Raw genomic sequence first — 26,136 nt, 5'->3', positions numbered from 1 at the left:
TCATTGACCTATTCCACTTTCATGAACCTTGCTGATTGGATGTAAAGATATTTAGGTTCTCCTTCTCTCCCCTGCTGCTTTTGTCATAGTCAGCTCTTCTTTTTCTGTGATTTTTTTGTGCTTTCATTCAGGGAATACTAGCTCTACTTCTTGGCATAACCATAAACAATTTTTTTATTATAACAACATACAAGTTTGAAAGAAAAAACATTTCTCCATTTTTTACCCATCTGCCCACAGCATAAAGAAGATTATGAGCCAAAATATAATTATCTATTTTATTAGCCAACATATATCTAAAATACAATATTAATTTTTTCTTTTAAGTTATGGTATATGTTCTCTGAATGGAAATATAATCTGTATTATAACTATAATTAAAATGTTTTTATAGATAATACTTAATTCAAAATTCACAAAAACATCATCCCTGTTTTAAAGATTACATAACTAGAAACATGTAAGAATTTTTAAAAATTATATTTCAATATCTTAAATGTTACCTCTTGGAATCTCTATTATTAATTCTGTCTTCTTACCCTTTGTACTGATGTAATTTAATCACTTATTGGAGATTTGTCTTCAATTTTTCTGCTTTGCTATCTTTTAAAAACAGCTTTAGGGTTTACGGCTCTAGACACTCATGTGCTCTATTATATGGGAAGGAAGGAACAATTCTATTCCCTATCATTGGTTCCTTGTCACAGAAAAAGCATTGCTATCACCAAAGCACCAGGTCAACATCACCTTGCCAAGCACTGCACATGGGTCTGCACTTGTGGGTTATTGGTTTTACACATTAAGAACATTTTAAGTTGGTTTACAACCTTTTTACATTTTATGAGAAAGAATGTCAGATATGGTTTCAAAAGGACTGAAACTAGTGAAGATGCTGCCAGTGTACAGACTGATTTGTGCTTAGCTAGAGGGTCATTTTCCTCAGACATCAATTGAATGATCTTCTAATTATCCTGCCATGGAGGGGCTGAACAGGGCGCCAATTGCATACCATATGTTTCGAAGGACTTTCACCAGCAGAAGTGAAGTAAAGGTTGTAGAATTCTGCCATCTGGAAAAGAAAAAGAAAGCAACCACATTAACTTTCAGCTAGGTGCTCACTGTATAACTCAAGAACAAACTGGGCTACCATACCTGGAGGCTCCCATTTCCACAGGCTTCAAAACCTTTGCCAATAATTGTGCAATCCCCAGTACCTAGCACAGTGCCTTGTACTTAGTAGCTACTTAATAAATATATGATTTTTAAAAATTTTGTATTATGGACTTAATCAAAGAGCAACAAAAAGACTTTTATAAGAAACTGTGAAACTTTTTAGTTGTGGTTTATGACTGTGACAGAATACTACTGTGAGAAATGATGAACTAAATCAAGGCTGTCCAAAATGAGGCCCTCAGCCCACATGCAGCCTGCAGTGTGATTTATGCAGCTCGCCTACAAGCATGGAAATTTACATAAATGCTTTAGTAAACGAAGCCGAGCTACCACAGAGCTCTCACTAAAATGGCAAATCCAAATACATTGGCAAATCCAAATGAATTGGATGATCCTAGAAAGACGCATGAAGAGCAAAATGAGCAGAACCAAGCCAACATTGTATACAGTAAAAGCAATATTCTTTTAAGAAGAACTTTGAGCAAATAAGTTATTTTGATGATTATAAATACCCAGATTAACTACAAAGGACATGTAAAGGAAGATGCTATCTGTATCCTGAGAGACAACTGGTAAATAAGTATGTATAGAATGATTTTACATTTATATACATCTTTGTGTCTAATGGTAGCCATCTCTAGTGGGGGGAGGGGAAAAAAGGAAAAAAAATACATTACAACTTTATTACATATTTAAAAGAAAGAGCAGGTTGTACATAATAGATTTGCAGTTTCATGTGCAATCATCTTTTTTATATACTATGCTATGGAAATGCTTGGTTTATTCCATAAATTTAAAATAAAATAAATTTTTAAAAAGAAATTAAATGTCTCACAGTAACTGGTATGTACTTTCAAATGCTGCTGCTAACTGAGAAGCATGAAAGACCTGGGTCTAAACTAAAGGTCAGTTTCTGGTGAGTTCAGACATGTCACAGCTTTCATTGCACAAGGTGGCTGTAATTAGGTCTAGTCTAGCTTTCTGTTTGTAACACCAGTTTCTGAAATTGACAGTGACTATTTGGGGTTCACATCTAGACTTGCTTCAGTTCACTAGTCACTAATATATTTTAAAAAAGACATCCAGAAGACTTCCTCAGCTATCATCATTCTTTATCAAAAACTTTCATTTTTCACCTTTCTTTTCCATTTTACTTTCTGAAGTATAAAATCCATCAAAACAGGGGCTGGGGCGGTGAAAGGCCTATTTGTGCTCCAAAGATAGTGCTCCTGAGGTTCGTTCCTTCCTCCACTCCCCTTCCTCATTGTGGGTAACATCCTTTCGCAAAAATGTCAACTATGATGAATTTCATGTTGGTAGCCCCTAGAAAGTCATAAAAATTTCTACTATAGTAGAGAAAAAGTAACCAGGGCAGAAATTATATAAAACTTAGGTGAGTTATTGTTACACCATCTTAGTATCATTTGATTAGTTTGACACAAGTTTAAATATTTTTCTAGGCTCTCCATGTTTTCACAGAGCAATGAAGGGGTGAGGGAGAAGGACTTAGAGTTGGAGTCAGAGGACTTGAGAACTGCCTGCCTGACATTGCCTGGTATCCACTTCTCTAGCCTTCAGTCTCCCTGCCAGTAAAATAAAGGCATCAGACTAGATGACTTCTAATGTCCCCTTGTAGCTCTGGACCAATAATCCTGTGATTCACTAGCTCCAAATGCATTTATACCAGGAAAGCAGAAATGGTTTAATATAAAGAAAACTATCAACAGAATTGATTATATCAATAATAAAAGTTTTTAAAAATCATAGGATTAGATCAACAGATGCAGAAAAAGCTTTTGACAAACTACAACACTCATTTCTATTAAAAACATTGAAAGAATAGGTATATATAGATTTTTCCTTACATTGATAAAAAAGCATTCACTAAGCTTTCTGGCTATTTCACCCTTCTTACATGCCCAGGCCCATGTTGAGTGTGTGAAATCCCTAGAGAACAAGATTCCTTTTCTGTATGGAGCCCAATTCCACACCCTCAAATTCAGGCAGTGACACCTGTTATATAACTTCCAGTGTTGGAAGGTTAGTCAGAGAAAACCCCACAACATTGTGCTAATAATTTCTTGGCTCTGCTCACAGAAATCCATGATTGGTCCCTTCTTTTTTCCTAGCCATTCACCACAATTTCTCTGAGCTCATCCATTCAAGTACTTTCCCAAGTTATTTTGTCTTTTTTGCCTAACTTTACTTTTGACAAATTTCTGGCAGGCTGGATACCACTAGACTTTGATTCCCATCCAGCTCACTATGGGTTTACTTCTTTTTATAAACTCCGTTCTTCTAAACGATCTAAGTTTCTGCTTATTTTATTCTTTGCATGGGCTACCAAGTGTAGACAATAGGATAATTACTGAAACTACAGAGGATGATGGTGATGGTGACACATAGAAATTCCATTCTTATAGAACGAGAAGCAACATTCCAGTCATCATCAAAGCAAGTGGAAAGGCCAAGACCTGAATTTCTCTGGAACATTAAAATCTAAGAGACTGAAATGGAGCAGGAAGCTGGATGTAAGAAATTCAAGTAGGAAAGACTGGTACCAGATCAAGCAGCAGGATACAGGAAGTATCAGCAAGCTGACTATTTTTCTGACTCAATCTGTGTCACCAATACCCTGGCCCTTTATAGCAGGTACATTCCCTTCCTATCCATCCCATGCTAAACTCTGCCTCCTGCCGATTGTTTTAACAGCCATGACTCAGATCCACCCTGTCGACCATAGTTATAAGTTCAGACACCATCCTTCCTGTCAAATGATTTTGCACAGTTACATTGGTAGAAAGAATCTACGAATTCTGGGAAAGGCAATTGTGCCCTGCCCTCCCAAATTTCCCACCCATGTTCTCTCCTCGGGTCAGCATCCTTGCCAGTCCACTAGGAAGTAGAGGCATTTCCATCACTTCAGTGAATCAAGAATCATAAGGTCACATAGTTGGAAGGGACCTTAGATGTCATCCAGTCCTTTCATTTCACAGATGATGTAGCTGAGTCCCACCAGAGGTTAAGTGACATACCCAAGGTCACATATGTAATAAATGGCAGAGCTGGGATTCGAGCCTCAGTCCTCTTACTTCAAATACAACATTTTTTCTACTATCACAGTGGCTCACCAAAGAGTCTGAATGATGTATTATTCATAATTAACAGTAGAAGGAAAGGGTTTCAAGGTAAGTCTGCTATAATAAAGACTGGGATGGATATAAAGCGAAGGTTAGCAAGTCATAGGACTTCACGCCTGTGTTATGTGGAAGGTGTCTACTCCACTCTCTCCTGGTTTCTGGGAAAATCTTCCTGTATAGCTGTTTTAGGTCAGTCATATCTGGTCTCCTAAGCTCTAGGATTCCCTAAGGGCATGATGGCACTACTGTCATAGCTCTTAGAGGGTGCTAGTGATTAAATCAATCATTGGAGTTGGAGATTTATCCAACTATGGAAAGAGGACTAAGGTGCCAAAAACGAGCACTAACCAAGACCCCAGATTCAAGCCAGAAAGGTCAGCAGAAGGTTAGGAAGAAAAATACAGGGAATGTAAACAAGCTGATGATATATCTGACTTTAATCTGTCTGTATGCATCTAAGGCATATCTGATGAGAACATGAGAAGGGACCAGGCAATCTTTTCTAAATATTTTGTAAAATTTTGTAAATTGTATTTATATATCTCTCACATTTATGGTCATACAATTAATTGAAAGGTGCAGAGCATACAAGATCCCACTGTACTTTCTTTCCACTTATGAAGTGACTGTGATGTGCCTGGCACTGTGTTTAGCAAGGAGCATACAAAGACAAAAATGAAGCAGTGCTCCTAACCTCAGGGAGCTATAACACTATATACACACAGTCGTTTATGCAAAGTAAATACAAGGTAATGCTGAGGTGGGAGGAGGGGAGGCTAGTAACTTGGAGGATCAGAAAAGGCTTTATATAAGAAGTGGCATTTGAACTGAGTTCTGAAGGAAGTGAGGGATTCTAAGAGGTAGATGTGAGGAAGGAGTGCATTCCAAGCATTAATGAGGAGTGCATTCCAAGCTGATGGATATGAACCAAGGCATAAAATAAGGAGGTAGATGCTTATAAAAAGGTATTTGCCCTGGCATAGAGGATGGCCAGTACCAAACCCAAATTTAAGAGGCATTCCATATAGATGGTGAGATTATCCAGAAACTCCTATTTGCAAATGACATTGGGTTGATTACATCAAGCCCTAGAATACTGTTATATATAAACCCTAAAAAAGTGTTATAATCACTCAAAAGAGATCAGCTATTATAACCATCCAAACTGAACAAACCAAGAGGATGAGGAAAAACTATTACTGTTCAAGATTATACTAGCTGGATAAGATTAGTTAAAGGTGTCCTCAGATAGCTGCATGATCAGAAAATGAAGGAGGTTAGTCACACAGCAAGAGTACATGTTAACCAACAGGCAGCACACACACACTCCCTTGGTATCCACATTATGTCACAGAATCTAGACGGACTCTGAGACTCAGGGCAGACATCTAATGGAAGATTTGGTGAAGGACATGCACAAGGGTTGGGCAAGATGAGAAGATGTGGATGGGTTATGATTTACTCTGCTAACAAAATTATACACATCATTGTAAACTTCTTGGGAGTAGGGATTGGTTCATTCGTGGCACTTGTATCTCTGGCACTTAGCCTAGTCCTGACACATAGTAGATACAGAATAAATGTATTTTCATTGATCTCTAAGATCACAGATTAATCAAAATGTTTAAGTGGTATTGTTAATAAGATGTTAATAATATATTATAACATTGTTCCTAACATTATCACACCTCGGGAGTGTTATAAGAAGCTGAATCACTTTGGAATATTAGATACAGGATATTAGAAACAATAAGATGCCCTGGAACTACAAAATTTTAAAACATTTGCAAGGAGTGAGTGCCAAGAAATTAAATATATATTGCTCCTGACAGTCTATTTACAAACTAGCCAAGACCGAAGTTAATGAAGCTTCTATAAAATGGTTGATTTTCTATATTCTACACTCTGAGTATATGCTCCAGGTTTAAAATATATTTATATATATTTATGTATATACTTTTAAGATTACCTTAAAATCTGCATCAGTCTTTTGGAAAGTTACGAACTATAACATGTCATATGAATTTTTTCAATTCTTTTTGTAAGATACTTCTCTAGATCAAAACTATGAGCTTTCTTAAGATTCAGAGAGCCCTGTTTATTGTTTATCGATAAAACTGCCATTAGCTTGTCTGGTATGAGCAGATCTATCAATAAGAACCATACCTGTTCAGGACTCACAGAGATGGGCTTTTGTAAGACAATCCAGGTCACACATTCCAAAAGAGGAGGAGTGGTCAGTGAGCCCTGATAAGTATAAAAATCCAAGCTCCCAGGAAGGAGACCAGCCGGGTCAAAGTCAGTGAAGACCGACTCTTCACCCTTAAACAAAAGAAAACAAACTATTTAAAACATCACAGAAGGAACATATTCATAAGCACAGAGATCTCTCCTCTAGCAATGATGCTCATTAAGGGAAAGTCCATATTTACTGAAAAACATAAAGAAAATGAACAGTACTTGAAAATATGGATTGGTTTGATTTAAGAAAGCATGATTTTTATTTGAGATGTCTGTTTCATATCTAGTCCTCTAAAATAACCCATGATCTTTCCCACTGGGTCATCAAATAGACTTTATCCAGTACAAGGCCTCGAGACAGAATAAATCACAGTGATGGCCAGGAAATCTAAATACTTATTTATCCCTTCCATGGATTAGAATCATACTAGGACCTAGAGATAAAGGAAAATTGGTCACTGAATACTGGGAATTAAAGTTTTTAAGAAAAGTCTGCACCTTTATTTTAATTGATCAAAACCCTATATGTTATATCTAAAACAGATAAGATGAGTAATTTGGGGATTTTTCTGAAACCAAATGGGGCAGAAAAAAAAATCTAATGGGATACTAACAAATATTAAGGTGGCACCAAAAGATATCATCTTACCTTTGTTTGAATTTTACTCAGATCATTAACAACTTTTTGAAGTGCTGGTTGAGCGGCTCCCATCTGTAAAAGGATACATACAACAAGAGAATATGGTTTGTACTATTCCAGCTTCAACTTACCAGAGCAATGCAATGGAGAAAAAAAAATTAGAATCATAGAACAGGAGTTTCTTGTTGCCTTTTATGAGCAAACAATTGTGGCCTGTGTTTAGAAAGTCCAAAGTGAAGTAGAGATTGGCCAATTATGCAATTAAATTTAAGAATTTACTTTTCATCCTGAATTGTCCACTTTGGTGGTATATACTAATGAAATTATCCCATGATTTTGATGAAATTTTTTCTAAATTCTGGACTGTTTGGACACAAAGAAGATAATTGGGGTTGGGGGTGGGGGTGGAGGCATAAAATGTCTCAACACAACTAGGGTGAGAGAAGAAACCTTTGATTGCAGTCATGGATGAGAAAACTCCTTCTACCAATGTAGGTCAGCCCCATCTCTGCAAGGCTTAGAGAGATGCCAAGAATACTGGGAGAGGCTATGTGGCTTGCCCTCTGTCCCAGAGCCAGTATTTGGCAGAAGGAGGAATTGAAACTAGGTCTTCCTGGCTCCAAGAACAAGCTCTCTATCCTCTATGGCACTGAGGCCAACTACATGATTCCAGCCATCAGCAGAAAAACAAAGAGGGATTCCATGGCATAACTACTATTTTAAAGTCTTAATTGCATAATTATCAAGAGAATTTACATTTAAACTCCTGATAGAATCCAAGCAGGAGATAACAGTGGAAGGAGCACTGTATCCAAAGGAGAAGATCTACAACTTATTCCATGAGTATGACCTCTGGAAAAAGAGTGCCCTGGTCTAAATAATCTCTCAACTCTTAAGTTCTATTAATATGTTTCCTGCAGAAAATGCTGAATCCAAAAGCAATCCTGGATCTGACCATAAATTTAGATATTAAAAAGAATCTGGAAGGAGGGCAAAAGGTTTTCTCACTTATGGACTTTTTTCCTCTCCATTAAAGTCTTATTTTGATGAGCTGTGCTGTGAAGGTGACACTGAATTTTTGAAGGCTATGCCTAGGTGGAAGAAGCTCTCCCTAGGCATATGGAGAGTAAATCAGTCAGGAAGCACTTATTAAGCACTTACTATGTACTAAGCTCTGTGCTAAGCACTAAGGATACAAAAAGAAGCAAAAGATGGTCCCTGCCCTCAAGGAGCTTGCAATCCAATGGGGAAGACAATTAAACAAATACATACAAACTATTAACAGGATAAATAGGAATTAATTAATAGAAGGAAGGTGCTAGACTTGAGGGACTGGGAAAGGCTTCCTATAGAAAATGGAATTTTAGTCGAAACTTGAAGTCAAGGAATCCAAAAAAGGTACAGTTGACACAGACACATTGTTTCTATGATGACTAACTTTGATAGACTTGGCTCTTCTCAACAAAGCAAGGTTCTAAGACAGCTCCAAAAAATTGACAATGGAAAAGGCTATCCAGAGAAAGAACTATGGAGTCTGAATGCAGATTGAAGCAAACTACTTGCTCTCTTTTTAAAAAAATTTATTTTATTTTTGGTTTTGTTACATCTTTCTCATGGTTCATTTCATTGGTTATAATTTTTCTTTACAATTTGATTACTGGGAAAAGAAGTTTAAAGTGAAGATATATATAGAACCTCTATCAGATTACATGCCATCTTGGGGTGGGGAGGAGAGGGAAGGGGAGAAAAAATTTGGAACCCAAAAACTTTGGAACTGACTGTTATAAGCTAAAAAAATTAATTAGTTAATAAAAATAAAAAATAATTTTCTAAAAAGGTATAGTTGAAAAGAGAAGATATAATATGGAATTATGTTTTGCATGACTGCATATGTATAATCTACATCAAAGTGTTTGCCCTCTTAAGGAGGGCAGAGTAGAAGGAAAGATGGAAGGGAGGGAATTTGGAACTGAAAAATGATGAAAAAAAAAATGAATGCTAGAAATTGTTTTACATGTAATTGAGAAATAAATTTTAAAAATTCTTAAAAAAAAGGAGGGAGAACATTCCAGGCATTGGAGATAGCCAGAGAAAATAACCAGAGCCAAGAGATGGAATGCCCTGTTCATGGAATAGCAAGGAAGCCAGTGTCACTGGATTGCATACATGGTGAGGAAAGCAAGGTGAGACAGGAGAAAGAGGTAGATTAAGAAGGGCTTTGAATGTCAAAGAGGTGTGATAAGGGAGTCACTGCAGTTTATTAAGGGGGAAGGAGAGCACAGTCAGACCTATACTTTTAGAAAATCTCTTTGGCAGCTGAATGGAGGATGGATTGGAGTGGTGAAGAGACCTGAGGCAGGTAAACCAGCAGGCTATTACAATAGTCCAAGTATGAAGTGACAATATCAGATGAGAGAAGGGGACATATATGAGAGTTCAACAGGCCTTGGTAACAAACTGGATATGAGGAGTGAGAGACAGTGAGAAATTGAGGATGATAACTGAGTTGTAAGCTTGGGTAACTGGGAGGATAGCAACAGATTACAGAAAGTCTTCAGTTAGGCCCAGTAATAAATATTTTATTTGAGAACTAACTTGGCTAATAATTATACAGAAATTTACAGAAATTTTTAATGTTTACAAAGCACTTTCTTCACAACAGTCTCAACAGGTGGATGATATAGTTAATACATAGCATCCATTGTAGAATATGTATTCTAGCATCCTTCACACAGATGAAGAAACTGAGTGTGACTTGCTAATTCAAAAAAAAAATAGTACATGGCAGAGCCTTAATTAACACGCTGTTCTTCAGATTCCAAGTTCAGTGTTCTTTCCACTATAGCATGCTACTTTTAGGAATGGTTTACCATCAAGGCTTGGCCTCCAGATATTTCCAAGCACAGCAACATGTGAAGATTGTTTACTAAGGCAGGGGGGACAGGTAGTAATCCACCTCAGCAGAAAGAGTACTCACATTAATGAAATCATAGATCTTTTGAAACACTTGAAAGAAATAATCAGGCACAATAGTTTTTAGCATTTAAAGCATTTCCTAAGTATTTTCATTAAACATTCTAACCTCTCCAATATGCTCATATAAGGTAACATGGACCAGGGGAGCCCCCCCGCCCCCATACTACATATGATTCAATGTATTTCAAGAATATTAAACAAAGCAACTAACCTCTAAAAAGATCCCAACAACAGCCAGTCCATCATCCTTGGTCACAGCAACCTTGAAACTCTCATACTTTGTATTCCAATGAACCAAGTGAAGCTAAAACCATCAAAGGACAGAAAAACACAAGGGTTAGCAAAATGAATGCTCAAGGTGATCCTATTCAGTAGCCTCTTTCCTTATGATAGTACTTTTAGGCTATATGTAAAGCAATATTTAAAGAAAGGAATGAGGCAGATAACAGATACTGACACCGATTAAAATATGTTCTTGGTTGTCATTTAGTAATTCATTCATTTACTCAATAAGAATTTAATAATACCTAATTTAATAGGACCTATTATGTGCCAGGCCCTCTATTAGGTACTGAGAAATCAAAGACAAAAACTCAACAAAAACCCTGGGGGCCCCATGTTATGCAGGCCTGGTTGAGAAGGAAAGATAATGAATTCAGTCTTGGACATGTTGAGTTTAAGATGATTCCTAGACATTCCTAGACCAACCCCTTTCCTTTTATAGATGAAGAAATGAAAGCCCAGAGAGATCAGCATATTTGCCCATGGTTACAGAGATAGTAAATACCAAAGCAATGATTCAAACCCAGGTCCTCTGGTTGCCAATAATAGCTAGAATTTATATGGTGCCCTACCTGAGAGGTAGGTGGCATTTCACCCCTATTTTACAGAAGAGGAAATTTAGGCTAAGAGGAGCTGTGACCTCTCAGAACCACAGTTAGTCAATGTCTGTGTGAGAAATGAGTATTTCTCTTTTATATTTAACAATTAATTATTGAATCAGGACCAAGGTTTTTCCCCTCTTCTACTTCCTCATGCAGAAATCAACCAGTGTGGGACTTAACCAGGACAAGATCTAATCAGACAGTAAAAGAAATTCTAATTTTAGGCTGATGGTTACATTCCCATTCATTGTGTTTGGCTCAGCAGGTCTGCCAAGTGTTGGTTCTCCCTTTTGTCAGACAGATGATATGGAAATTGATGTCTCCCTTGGGTGACTCAAATCACCTACCCCAAAGATCCTCATTTTAATACAGCCCACCTTCCATTATAATATTCATTTTCTTGTTGACCAATCAGAGTTGATTTTCACCCTCACGTGCACCCCTTTTTCAAAAGACTTCATAAATATCAAAGGTTCAAGAGGTTGGGTCACTTTGGCTCTTGAGGGTACAAAGAGCCTGTTTTTGTCGACTGCTTTCTAGATATAGTCAAAACTGATTTAAGTTTACCTAGAAATTAGGTAAGTCAGAATTTTTAAATTGTCACATCTGAGGCAAGATTTGGACTTGGGTCATCCGGACTCCAAATTTAACACTTCTGCACTGTGCATCTGGCTGCTTGAATCCAGTTAACCCAGCCTTGGTGACATAATTAAAAGAACTGCAGCTTCTCATTGTGATGTCACAAACTTTGGGGGTAGGGGTTATTTGTTAATAAGGAAGAAGTCTCACTCTTCTAATGTGAAGATCTTTTGTAGGAGAAGATTTAGAAAGGCAAGGTTGGAATAATTTATAAAATTAAGTCAGCTAGTCATATAGTGAAAATGAAGGATAATATACACAAATGGACAGTGGGTGTTGCACTGCTTCCTCCATACTGTCAAAAGATTTAGAAGAATTCCCCATCCCCTTCCATCCTCCAATTCCCCCAGGACATTTGGTAGATTTGGGTGGATAATTCACAAGAGGATACCAACAAGAGCTATACCTGTGGAGAAAGTACAAATGGCTTGCAGCATGAACCACTGGACACAGTACAAGATTATATATGAATGTGTGTATGTGTATACACACACATACATACATGTGTGTATGTATATGTGTGTACATGTATGCATGCACGTATGTATGTATAGCAAGGAAATCATGGATGCAACGAAGGGTGGAAGTTTAAATTTTTAATAGGATTTTTTAAAAAAAGAGTCATTTCCTGAATACACATTGATTAAAAGAAAAAAGGCTTTCCTACCTCAGCTGCATATTTCTTTCCATCCAAAATGTGCTCAGAGCCCTCGGTCCCAGAGGAGCCCCAGTGAAAATGAAATTGGACCAACCTGTACTTCCCAGTCACAGGTCCTCCACTTAGCACTGAAATTCAAAGAAATTATGTTACTGCCCATAATAAAAATTTCCCATGCCCCGACTGGAGTTATAGTGCAAGACTTACCTTGTTAGTAATGCTTCTTTCTACTCAGCGAACAAGAAATTCATTCAGATTTGTTCTACTATGCTGAATTAATGCTTGTGTTTGGTTTTTTTTTTAAAGAAATCACTCAAAATGCTTTTATGTAGGATACTTAAAGGCACAGCTTATATAATAATATTTCACTTAGCCTGCACTCAAAATGGAACTAGTTGACCAAGTTTTCCCCCACATTATTGTTCTATTAATAAGTCAAGTCAATTACACTAACTTTGCATTCACCCCATTCTGATTTTTGTTTTGTTTTTACAGATCTTTGCCTGTGTTGACCAGTTTAGTAGGGTACACAGTTCATCTGTTTACTTCAATTACACTTGTTAAGTATAAGTCTCACAAAGTAAGTATTTCAAAACAAAAGATAGCAAGCTTTAGTTTACATAATTTCCCAGAGGGGAAAAAAGTAAAGAGATTTTTTTGAAAAATATCCTAGAGGCAATTGAAAAGTGGGTCAGAGAATTGAAGAGAGGTAATTCCTGGAGATAAAGATTTGACTAGAGCTAATAAGGAGTTGAAGCCTCCAGGGTGAATAAGATTGCCAAAGGAGATCTAGCAGAGAGGTAGGAGAAGAGGATCTGGAAGAACACCCTTTTTAAAACCATCCAGAAGAAGACAAAGTCATCAAAGGAGGCAGAGAAAGCAGTTGGAGGAAGAAGGGAAACCAGGAAAGAATGCATCTGAAACTAAGGGAAAATCTAATGTCCAGCTGCAGAGAGGTAGGAGAAAATGAGAACTGAAAAAGTGTCACTGAATTTGGCAGTTAGGAAAGTGACTATAAGGGAGGGAAGGGAATACACATTCATTAAGTACCTACTGTGTGCCTGGCACTGTGCTAAGTCCTTTACAAATATCTCATTTCTCATGATCACAAATGTCTCATTGGAGACATTTCAAAGGAGTTTCACTCAAATAATTAGAAAAGAAGCCACCCTGCAAGGGGTTGAGAAGAGGACACAGAGGTGGAAACACAGGTTAGACATTTCCCCCCAGAAATTTGGCAGGAAAGAGGGGAGAAATCGAGATAGATTAGGAGAGGAAGGTTAAAAGGAAACTAATTTGGATTCGGGAGACCTAAACATGTTTTCTGGAAGGTATTGAAGGAGCCAGTGTAATAGGATTGAAAATACAAAAGAGGAATTCCTTCAGGGAGGAAGAAGGTCCTAGAGAAAGACTAAGGAAATGAGATCCGGAGGACAGGTAGAGGGAATGGCCTAAGAGAGAAGTAGAGAAGTCTTTTCTGTGACCAGAGGGAAGGAGCATGCACAGTGACTTTAAGGAACTGAATGGAGTCTTTGAGTATATATCAAAACACAGACATATATATGTATAGGAAAAAGGGAGTGAGATACGGTAGGTGAGGGCTAGCCTTGGAGTCAGCCAGTCCTGGGCTCAAATCTGACATCAGACACCTACTAGATGTATGACCTAGAATGACTCAACTTCTCAGGGCCCCACAAGCCACTCTCTAAATGGGGAAATTGTCATTGTGATGTAGAGAAAGTTAAGATTGGAATATCCTGAGGGCATCTAGGAGGCTGGGTGAGTAGAACGCCGGCCCTGGAGTCAGGAGGACCTGAGTTCAAATGCAACCTCAGACACTTGACACACTTACTAGCTGTGTGACCTTGGGCAAGTCACTTAACCCCAATTGCCCTGCCTTCCCCCCTCCAAAAAAAAAAAAAAACAAAAAAACCAAGATTGTAATATCCTACAAGAATGAAAGCACCAATTCTGACAATCCCAAACCTCTTGCCCTTTGGGGGAAAAAAGTATCCTGACACAGTTGGGGTTAACATGGCTGTCTATAAACATGAATTTGGGTGTGTTCTGTTCAATAACCATCTCTCCAAACAAAACAACTACAAACAAAAATCTGCTATAATAGGATTAGCCTATAAAAGAAACATTACGCCTATGTTTCAACATCAGCTATTCTTTATACTAAAAACAAAACCGAAATACAATTATTTCATAAAACGCAAGAGTTTTTTAAATGACCTAAAAGTTAGCTTTCTGAAATATACAATGTAATAATCTGTTTGCTTCTAAACTGACGGATTGATTGGTCATTATGTGGGAATTCTGTTTATAAACATCCTTATGTTACCCCCATGAAACTAACAGACTTGTTGGATGGCAGACTGACACGTCAAAATGAATTAAATAAGACTATGTCAAGCAGCTGATTCAATCAATCTTCCTTAATTCATCTAAGGCTTATTTTCCCCCTTAGATGAATCCTGTTAGTCTTAAGTTCTAAGCTGAATAAGCCTTATTGCAGGGTTGGGTTTTGTTTTGTTTTTTTACTTTTTTTGTGCATGATTTTCAAATCCTTGTCCATTTATCTAGAATTTTTAAAAACCCAATAAATTAAAAAGTAGTGAATGTCAGTTCAGAGTTGACTATATTAATATCCTAAACCAATCAAGTTCAATAATTAAAACACTTTTCTGTGCTTATCTATTGTAACCAGGAATCATTTTCAGAACAAGTTGCTCTAGGTTAGAAAATTCCCTCCAATTTTAAAGACTTTTTTGCAACTAAGAAAGACCCACAAACAAATGATTATCATTTAATTGGCGCAAGAACCTGCTCTACTCCTTTTCATTCAATTGATTGTTTCTTAGAAACTGTTTTTAAGCTTGGAGCTGAATTAACAGCAGCCTGGGTAGCCAAAGCATGCCTGAATTCTTCCAAAGGTAAATTAACATAAATCCTCAAACTCACTTAAAAGTACTGCAGGTCCTTTTATTCCAAAAAAGAGTAAAGGGTATTTGGGTTAAAGGCAACTCAGCACAAAGCACATGTTTATTCATTTTTTTATGACCAAAAAATACTATTCTGACCACTTAATGAACATTTTCTAAACTCTTGTCATTTCAGAGAAAAAAAGACTTCCTGGGGGGAAGAGAGGAAAGATAAAGAGATTCTGTCTATTTAAAACTAAAATCTAAGGGGCCTTGTAAAAAACAACCACAAAATCAAGACAGGAATACAAACAAATGAGCTCCCTAGAAGATATATGGCTTTCTACTTTACAAAGGAATGAGATAATGCAAATGAAAACATCAGCACCAAAAGCTCCAGCTGACCTAAGGCTATATGACATTTGGGTATACTGTACCTTTTAAGTACTCAGTAAGTCCAAGAAAACATATTGCAGAGTAATTCCTACATATAAAGGGTCTAGCAAAATAGATATAAGGAAATTATATGCATTACATACCAGCAGTACAAAGAAGTCTGACTAGTCTGGTATCTGAATTCTAAAAAAAAATTAGGCTGTCAATAAACAAAAAGTGAAAAGTAAACAAAGTTTTGTTTGTTTCCCTGCATTTTTTCCTTCAGTTTTCCAGTACATAAAAACAAATATGTTCTGGTACATACGAAATACACAAAAAGGTGAGGAAAAAAATTTCAGAAGGAAAAAAAGAGTATTTCTCATTTGGGTTTTTAAGGTTTTTGCATACATACGCACCAATTTAAAAATACGTAGAATATCCTAATTGTATTCTGTGGATAGAACAAATTTTGTGTTTTAAATAATAAAGCTGAAGAAATCACAAGGAATTAACAGAAAATACACTGAGGCCTAAAGGCCACTGTAAAAAAAATTTATTTTTCATCATGTTTATTAGGTTATTATTCAATTTTAATGACTAAGGAATGATATAGCAGAAGAGCATTGAATTTAGAGTAAAAGAATTCAAGCTCAAATCTGGGCTGCATTATTAACTGTGGACAAGTCCCTTCAGCCTCTGTGCACCTCAGTTTCTGCATCTTTAAAATAAGGAAATAGTCCAACTCAGCTCTCTTCCAGTTTTGAATCGAATACCTGTTTATCCAGCTAAATTAATCAAATGAGATTCTAAAAGTGAAATCGGCTTCAAAAAAGACAGTGGCAAGCCGCTATTATTACAACCAAAAAGCCCAAGCTGAACTTCATTTTATTTTCTCTATAGGCACCAATATTGAGACAAGTGCACACGCAGCCTGTAGGAGTATTCATGTTGTCTTTCTAATATCTGCTCAAAGTACAGTTTAATTCACCTTAGAGTTAGTTCTCCATTTCCATTAGATCAATTCTCCGCAAGCCTATATATAATTTTTTTGGGAGGGCGAGGCAATTGGGGTTAAGTGACTTGCCCAGGATCACACAGCTAATAAGTGTTGTTGTCTGAGGTCACATTTGAACTCAGGTCCTCCTGAATCCAGGGCTGGTGCTCTCTATCCACTGTGCCACCTAGCTGCCCCCTGTGCATACACTTTTGCATGTATGGGGAGAGGGGATTCTAATAAATTATTAAAGGCCTCAGTGAATACTAATTGTCCCTCAAGTCCAACACTCAAGAAAACATCTTTGTGAACCATAAACAAAAAATGTTAATGAAGGGGATCATGGCTTGCTAAACAAATGGGCAATACTATGAAAAACTGAAAGTTATACTTAAATTACTTACAAAAAACCCCAATTGGTTATTGTTTTCGATTTGAGCAGCAATCTTTAAGAATAATTATAAAAAACAATAGGAAATACTTTCTGGATAGTAAGGGCAACTTTCTAAAAATGAAAATGTCAAAACAGAAGTACTGTCTTAAGTGTCCTACTGGATAAGACCAAGAAAACAGACTAGTGTTTGGTATAGATATGTCTTTGACATTAGAGATATGGTGCTGTAGTTAGGCGCTAAACATATGTATGTGGAATACCACTGATCTCTAGACAGAATGCAGAAAGAGATATACGTGTGCATGTATATGTATATATACATAAGTATATATGTATTATATGCATGTGCGGCTAATGTGGGGTTTATGTGGCTAATTTGGGGTTTTGTTTTACCAGACTATGCAGATATACATATATACACATATATATGTATATATGCATATGTTTAAATTAAATTACTCGAGATAGGTAGTGGGAAGAACGGACTAATTTAAAAAAAATACTTATTTGAAAAGTGAAAATAATAAACTAAAAAAAGTATGTTCCGGAATTGAACTGGATCCTCTATAGCAGTGAATCATTAGTCTATCAATCCCACTACAAGGAGAAACAATCAAAATTTTAAAAAACAACAAAAACTGATCCTAATTTAAATAGACTGCTGTTATATACAGGTATAAAGTCTTTGATGTGGGTATAATGAACCATATGTATGGTTAGGGCACTATAATTAATAACACAAATTACTGTATAGTACCATGTGCCCCATATGAATGTTTGTACCTCATGTTTCAGGTACTCCATCCAGAACCTTCTTTTTCCCCCCTTATTGATGATTCAATGAGATATTTGGAAGGAAATAATAAACAATTCAGAACAAGTTTTGGAGTATACAATGGTAACTTGGTACGTTCACTACTAGTGCCTGATCCAAGTAGTTGAAACTGGTCTCTTTATAATAACTATTGTAAAAACTACTTATTTTTTTATCTCTTCTTCTTGAAAAACACAGGTTACTGGGCTAAAATAATCAAAGTCTCTAAGCAAAGGCATCCCAAATTAAACTAATAGAAATCCACACTTTGACCCAACAATGTAGACAAAATAATTTTATAAGATTAGTACTTGGCTTGCAGTTAAACTGTGTTTTAAACTATGTGCAAAATGTCTTCAAAATCGAACTTTTAACAAAAGATCTCAGATTGAATGGAATCATTTTCAAGAGTTTTTTTAAATAGTCATTATAACTGGATTAGCAATTTTTCATTAACTTGTTTTTTAAAGGAGTTTATAAGATTACTGAGTAATAGTTTTAACCAGAACTTCTGACTAAAGCTTATTAATTCCACAGTTAAAAAGAAACACAGCCAAGCTAAACCACCATAATAAAAGTGATTAAGAATTCAGTATTGTTTCAACCCTCAGTCAGTTAGTTTTAGCCTCAGATGATTCAAAATAATGAAAATTTCGAATCATTGAAAAGTTCTCTAAGTTTGAAATGTTACTGCGAAAATGAAGTGAGAAGACAACATGATAAAGGAAGCAAATGAAGTAGAGTTTCTAAATGCAGGAAATGAAGACTTACAGGAAATCTAAAAAAGTTAACACACCATTTTAAAAAACCTCTTAACAAAAGGGATGTTTATAATGGGTTGTGGCATAAAAAAAAAGTCATGTCATCTGGTCAAAACAAAATAAATTATTGAACTACATTAAGACTTTGAAGTCATTTTTAATCATTCAATTGTCTAAGTACATAAGTAAAGTAATATTTTTTCTGACTTTTTAAGCCATTTGGGTATATATACACACAATGTAAATAATTATGAAAGGTTAAAATAATTATTTTTAATAATTTAAAAACATCTTTAAGTTAGCCTTAGAGACAAATGCAAACTTTACTATGATTCAGATGAATCTATGTAACGTCATCTTTACAACACCAGTCCTTACTACCCAAGTATGATGTAATAATCCATTGTTGGAACAGGAAATTCCTAGATCTCCAGAAGTACCACCATCCGAATTGTGCCTAAAACATGATAGATTCTCAGTTCCATACAATGTCTACCTCACATCTAAGAAACCACTCCATTTGCTGGCATGATTGACTTTTACTTTGATGGACCTCAGTTTCTGTTTTTGCTTCTGATGCGCAGATACCTATTGGTTTTCCTTGTATATGTTTAGTGACATTTTTCCTAAATGGAACAGTCTATAACCATATGATCCTAACTACCCTATTAAATACCACCACTGAATTATTAGCTTAACAAAACAGTGAAATAGTCTACTTGCCAATAGCTGTTGCATTTATTTAAAAATATTCATAAGTTCTAAATTATAGTCATGTAATAAGTTTATATAGATCATTGGATGCTAATACGTAATCTTAGCAGAATGTTCTTCATCTTTCTGCTAATGCCTATTGATTATTACTGCTTTTTAGTATGATTCCCTTTAGATACTCAATGAGTCTAGCTCTGGATAAGTTTATTATAATAATTATTTACAAAAGCTGTCATTTCATTGGTGTAGCATACTACTGGTAAGAAATTAATGTGCATCAGCAACTTTTCTTTTTTTTTGCAACTTAAAGACTTAGAGTTACCTAGGCAATAGATAAGTAAAGTGCTTTCATAGGGCCCTAAATATATGACGTAAATGAGAAAGGCAGATGGTGCAGTGGAAAGAGGACCAGTCTTTGGGTCAGGAAGAACTTGATTCAAGTCTTGCTTCAGACACATATTAACTGTGTGACACACGGATATGCCAGTTAACTTCTCAGTACCTCTAGACAACTCTATAAGGTTATAAACAACTGTATACAGAAAGCTGGGGGCAGCTCTGCAGCTAGATTGGATAGAGTCAGGATAACATGAGTTCAAATCTGGCCTCAGACACTTACTAGTTAGCTGTGTGACCCTAGGCAAGTCACTTAACCCTGTTTCCATTGGTTGCTTATCTGTAAAATGAGCTAGAGAAGGAAAGAGCAGGGTCTTGCCCAGGGTCACACAGCTAGTAAGTGTCTGAGGCCAGATTTGAACTCGGGAAGATTGGTCTTCCTGACTCCAAGTCCAGCACTCCATCTTTTGTTCCAAACACTGGGAGTCCTTTAGTGTTCAGTGGCCACCATTTATTGACTGTACATAAAAGGTTAAAAAAAAGAGCATAAAAGATTTGCCAGGCTTCACTGCAGTGCGCTAAATTTACTGTTTTAGCTTACTATAATTCTAGGACTGTTAATAATTAACGGAGTAAATGTTCAAAGGAAAAGACCACTGGCAAAAAAAAATGGGACACGAGAGGACAAATCATTTGAAATCTAGACACCATAAAAGTTGTATTTGTAGACAAAATATTAAAGATATTAAAGAAGCATTCCATTTTAGTATTATAAATATTTTATAATTTATAGAATCTTGTTAAAGTGTAAAACCCCCTATGAAACATTATTTTTGTTCCTTTAGATTTGGAAAAATGGGCACTATTAAATAGGATATTTTAAAAGTACTAACCAAACTATGGACTCCATAGAGAAAAGGAATCTGTGCTTTTAATTGACCAGCTGTCTGGGAATAAAAATAAGGAAATGATTTGGGCATTCGGAAGTCTGATATTCCTTAACTGCTCTGCATGACAACATATCTCACACAAATGCAAACTTTTTGTCATTAAAATTTGAATGTGTATGAACAGTTAAATAACTTCCTACTCTGATCTTCAAGTGGCTGGCAAATATAGCTGTGTGTCTTTCAATAAAGCATGCTTTATGCATGTATTATATGGATTACTAGGCAATGTATGCTGTTACTAGAAGGTTTAATGACACGCTCACATTTGGCAGCTGTCTGAAGAACAGAGTAAGGAATTAATTTATCTAATTTGTTATACCTAGATCTACCTAGGATCTACGATTGAAAGGGATTCCAGAGGTTATCTAGAGATTTTCAAAAGAGATAACATGTACAGCAATAGATATAAATGCACCTATTATTACAGTCCAAATACCTCATTTTACAAAAGCTCAGAGAAATAAAATCACCTGCTTGCTTCTAATGTCACACAGAAACCCAATCTGAACCCATAAATTCTGGCTCCAAATTGAATGCCCTTTCCACCAAAATACTCTAACGTATCATAGGAAAACATGATGAATATGTATGGGGAGTGAGAGGCATCAGGGTATGTGCCTGTTTGTGTGCCTATCTGGCAACTAATGAGCTTCATAGTTTTAGCAAACACTTCTATACTTATCTCTTGCCCTTATTCAGGTATATCTTTGAGAAACTCAATAGCTTCACATTATAGCCACATTTCAGTCTATTTTTTTAGACATTCTCTTTCAAAAGGATACTTGAGACTGTAACATTTCCAGACAATTTAATCATGAAATTTCATTTCACCTTCTATGTCCGCACTACTCCCCAGGCCTCTGGCCCTGATACAGACTTTCATATTATATGCTAACTGCCAAGATACTCTTTACCTGGTAATAAAAAAGTCTCCTCTATTCAAAATTCATCAATTTTAATTCCTAATTTATCAACCAATTAAATGCAAAATGTCTAAAGAATCCTGCAAAATAAAGATTTTTAAAAAAAATTCAAAGAGCTTCCTATGGTTTACAAATGCTACTGAATATAAAATATACCTACTAAAATAAAGTCTGGTCATTAAATAAACACTCTGAAGAATTAGCTAAAATCACTAGGGGAGTACCTATACACATTGGACACATTGGGTAGGTAGTGGAGAGGGAATTTATCTTTTCCCATTCTTCCTCCTTCTCCTCTTTTCTATCCCATCTACTAAAAAAATGATTCTAGGCACAGATAATTTATTTCCTGAAGCATTTGCTAGATGACAACATGAAAGAACTTGGGAAAATAGGGCACTGACAAGTTAAATCAGCCAGTAGCCAAATAAGGCTGCTACTGTCTCTAAACTGGATTGTTTCCGTTTCTACAAAAAGGAGGAAAAGAGGATACAGGGGGAGGGAGGGAGAATAAGAAAGAGAAGGAAGAAAAAGGGAGAGAGAAAAAAGAAGGAAAGAGGAGGGGAGAAAAAAGAAAGAGGAGGAGGAGAGGAGGAAGGGAGAGAAAGAATATCCCAAGTAGCAGTACAACTGTCAATTCAAGAGTAAAAAAAAAAGTTATTAAGCACCTATGTTTGTGTACTGCTCTATGGTTGGGAACTCTAAGAAATACAAATTATAAATTAAAATTATTAATTTCTTATAAGTAGATATCTATGCCACAAAGAAAATGAAGTAACTGTTTTGTCAGTAACATCCAATATGTATGTTCCCATATATAAAAAATATCCAGGTTTAGGTGCAAGTGATCCACACATCTGATAGGTGTAGTGCTACTTTTTATCAGCCAAGACCAGAACCCAGACACACTGACAAATGTTAATGTTTCCAAGAATTTTGAAATTTGCTAGACTGCCAATTTCTTTCTCCTCCTCACCGCTGGTTTGATAAGATTATCATATATTCTCAATGTACTTTAGGATTATAGAATTTTCAAAAGTCCAATAGTTCTAAATATGCATCTTATACCTTATATACTATGCCATTAATTTGTATTTTGTGGCTATTTAGAAGGAATATGGGTTAGTCATTTTACTTTGGAAGGAAAATATTGCGAGAGACCACAATCAGCCAATCTGAATCAACAAGTATTTATCAATCCTTTATTATGTGCAAGTCTAGCTTTGGTAGCTGCTAGAGACACACAAAGACCAAAAAAAAAAAAAAAAAACATCAAGAACCCACAGTCTGCCCTCCAGTAGTTTAGCCTGGGGTAAGACAACCTTAAGCATAAACATACTAACTTAAAAAAAATGAGAGGACTGCCTACTAAGGGGATCAACTAAACAATAGGTAAAGCAGCACTTATTGAGTACTTTTTGGGTTCCTGGGGCAGTGCTGGCACGAGGCTTCCCTTAGGAGAAGGTACTCCAGCTGACTTCTAGGGACTCTTTAGAAGGCTGTTTGTTGTTTTTTGAAACTATGTTGGATCTCTTTTGATTGAAACTACCGAGATATTAGAAGCTCTTGCCTCTCTCCATTCCCACTCCTCTTATATATAAGCTGAAGCTCCTCTTATAGAGGGCGCACATTCCAAAGACTGACCTGATTTATCAGCGGAATCATCAAACTCGACGTTGAAAGAGTGACCATTGTTGACGATCCTCTTAGCAGTAGAAGGGTCATAGCTTAACTGCAAAGGTTTCAGAGCATCGTCGAACTGCGTTTTACCGTACTCAATTTCCACAGGAGACTGTCGTTTTCCAAGGGCAATAGGAAAAGCCTTATGCCACAATTCTGGCCCTATGATGAGAGAAGAGGCACGTGTATCTGTTAAGAGAAGAAAGTACAAAGGCCAAACCCCAAAGGAGGACAGTCCCTTAACGGAATGTGCAACAGACAACAGGTCATTGGAACGAGGTAGGCTATGCTGACAGCGGGGCTGGAGGACAGCTCTGTAGATCCGCCACCTGCACGGTCTTTGCCTTCTGTAGACATTAGAGACTACTTGTTTAATTTGGTAAAGATAGCAGCGACAGCTTACATTTACAACGCTAAGAAAGCATTTACATATATTTCATCTTAAACCATTTTCATATGTGTGTGCGTGTATAAAATCTCTTGATTATGAATGAAATGGCATGGTTCCTGAACCCAAGTGTCCGGTTTGGGTTCCTTTATGGACCTAGAGACACTCTGCCTTCCCCCTTCCACCCTCCACGCTCCTCCCTTCCCCCTTCAAAGCTTCAGAAAACCCAAAGACGTGTACCAGTTCATTCGGATTCCTAATGAACCCTTAAATTACAAGGTGGTAGACAAGAAAGGAAAACTCTCAGAAACACACCATAACGGAAATAAACCAGCCAGTAGGAAGCTCTCCTCCTACACGGAGGAATGGGACAGTCCTTGGGAAAAGATCTGTGAGTCACAGACAGCGTGGAGGACGTGCCGGCTGTCTCTTGTGCCTCCTGGGTGAAAACAATGCCTAACGTTCTTTCAGATGAGTATATTGGCTCTCAAAGGCACTAAAGGAACTTTCACCCATCCATCGCAATCTCAGGAGAAAAGGGGAGAAAATAGGAGCGGGGTTTGGGGAGATCTCCTTTTCTTACCTCCCTGCCCCTGCTCGCCAGGAGAAAGGGAGCAGGATCATTGGATTCCTCGACAGTACCCACCCGGTTGCCCAGCGACCCAAAGGGAAACGTGATAGTGGATAGGGGACCAGTCCGGTGCCTCAGCCTGGAGCCCAAGGCAGGAGGGAAGCTTGTGAAGCGGGGCGCGCCCGGTAGATCCCCATGCGCACCTGAGCCTCTAGCTTGCAAAGCTGAGGCTGCAGTAAACAGCAGGTGCAGTGCGGAGAAGCCACTACTCCAGCCATCATCATCCTCTCTGGCTCGTGATGGGGAACTGGGGATTTGGGGCAGAGGACGCTTGAAGGGGAAGGGAGGGGGAAGGAAGTCGGGAGGAAGTCGTCCCTGCTCCCCGAACGCTTTCACTCACCGTTCACGTCTGGCTCATATCCCCAATGATGGGACATGGTCTTGCAAGCTGCTCAGGGTTTAGTAATTAGCTCTTGGGTTGCACCTCTGCACTGGTTACAGCAAGCCTGTGCCCGGCTCTTTCTGTGATGGGCTTTTATAGGCTCCCGCCAACTCCGAGTCCCTTTGCGACCCGGGAGGTGGGGGCAGAAAGGGAGGAGATGGTTGAAGGTGGGGGTAGAGGACACTGGTTGGACTTGGGGGAAGGGGGAGGGAGGGGGCAGTAGTTGGGATGTTATCTCTGGGGGCTGAGCTTGGTCGGGGCGGGCTAGATGGAAGGCGTGGAAAGCTCCCCTATATAATCTCAGGCCCGCTCTCCCGTCCCTTCCTCTCCTCCTTCCGGGCCGGCTCCCCAGTTCTTTTGGTGTGCTGACATCTCCCTTGCACGGAGCAGCAGGTCCGGGCTAAGGGATGGAGCCAGGGTTCCCCGGCTCAGCCTCAAGCACCCGAAGCGCCGCTGCAGAGGCGGCGGGGGAGCATAGCAGGAAAGCGTCTACATGCTCCCCATCCCCCTCCCTGCGGTGGTTGTCTCTGCTCCAGACCCGGTACACACCATCCTTTATTTTCCCCCATTTAGAGACCCGAGGTTACGGCGTCCTGCGTCTAGATGCTTTATGACCAAGACCCACTACTTCTGCCAGTCCGGGGGGCCACTGCCGGGAAGGTAGATGCCTTACTTCCGTGGCCCTGGGGCTTTGGAGCGCCTACGAGCGGTGTGACCTTGGGGCATGTGGTGATACAGTTCTTGTTGCCTTGAAAAGCCCTGCGCTGCCTGCCCGGGGCCGGGAGCAATGCAAGTTGGCGCTGCCCCCTGCTGGGTGATCCCGGAATCCTGACGGGAAAGGGGGGTGGGGGGGGTGGGGCGGCATTTCTGCACACTATACACGTGCTATAGGCGCTAAGTGAGACTCACTTTTCGGCATTTGAATCCAGCAGGATTTCACTCAAATCCCTGATCCCGTCTTCCTTTTAAAAATTACTTTGTTGAAATCCCTTGCCACTTTTCTCTGATTCTCGCCCCCTTCCTCCAGTTTGACCTCGCCTATACTCTCATCATACATGTAGCACTTGTATGAACACCTTTCTGCTTTCCTTCCCATCACCACTAGTAGATTGTAAACTCCTTGATAGGAAGGTCTTTTTTTTTGTACTTTGCACACTTTTTTTATACCTTACACACTTTTGTTTTGTTTTTGCCCTCTTACTCAGACCTGTGCTTTCCATAGGTGTAGGATTCCTCCAATGAGGAAACTTATCCTTACATATGTAAATACAGACCTTCACTGCCCTGACCCCTGAGAGATTAAGTTGCCCAAGGTCACACAGCCAATAGGTGTCAGAGGCAGTATGTGAACCTAGGTTTTTCTGACTCCCAGAACAGTACTTTATATTATGCAATATTGATTTACACATAGTCATTTAATTAACTTTTGTTGCACTGAAGAAAAGGCACTGACTTGACAGAGATAGGAATGTTTTGACCTCCTGTTTTTAATGGTTAAAAGATTCCTATAAATATG

General features: G+C 37.9%; 1 protein-coding gene across 1 annotated transcript; it reads right to left on the bottom strand.

The window, feature by feature from the left end:
* Positions 1-264: 264 nt before the first annotated feature.
* LOC118834525 (carbonic anhydrase 2-like) lies at positions 265-25,149 on the bottom strand. The gene is made up of 7 exons (XM_036741968.1): positions 24,579-25,149; positions 23,184-23,381; positions 12,361-12,479; positions 10,382-10,474; positions 7,204-7,266; positions 6,480-6,635; positions 265-1,069 (listed from the first exon to the last, which is right to left on the bottom strand). The coding sequence occupies exons 1-7, from the start codon at positions 24,613-24,615 to the stop codon at positions 947-949; spliced, it is 789 nt and encodes a 262-aa protein (XP_036597863.1). The 5' UTR covers positions 24,616-25,149; the 3' UTR covers positions 265-946.
* Positions 25,150-26,136: the final 987 nt, after the last annotated feature.

This window comes from Trichosurus vulpecula, chromosome 1 (assembly GCF_011100635.1).
Source record: "Trichosurus vulpecula isolate mTriVul1 chromosome 1, mTriVul1.pri, whole genome shotgun sequence".
NCBI classification, from domain to species: Eukaryota; Metazoa; Chordata; class Mammalia; order Diprotodontia; family Phalangeridae; genus Trichosurus; species Trichosurus vulpecula.
The sequence above is the reverse complement of the archived record's forward strand: the minus strand, read 5'-3'. Positions and strand labels throughout refer to the sequence as shown.

What these genes read in the sequence shown, in the direction of transcription:
- LOC118834525 (XM_036741968.1), bottom strand. Translation starts at nt 24,615, where the DNA reads ATGTCCCATCATTGGGGATATGAGCCAGACGTGAACG. An exon ending in TGATTCCGCTGATAAATCAG is followed by an intron (nt 12,480 to 23,183) that starts GTCAGTCTTTGG and finishes TTTGAATTTCAG; the next exon opens with TGCTAAGTGGAGGACCTGTG. An exon ending in GAAAGAAATATGCAGCTGAG is followed by an intron (nt 10,475 to 12,360) that starts GTAGGAAAGCCT and finishes TGATGGTTTTAG; the next exon opens with CTTCACTTGGTTCATTGGAA.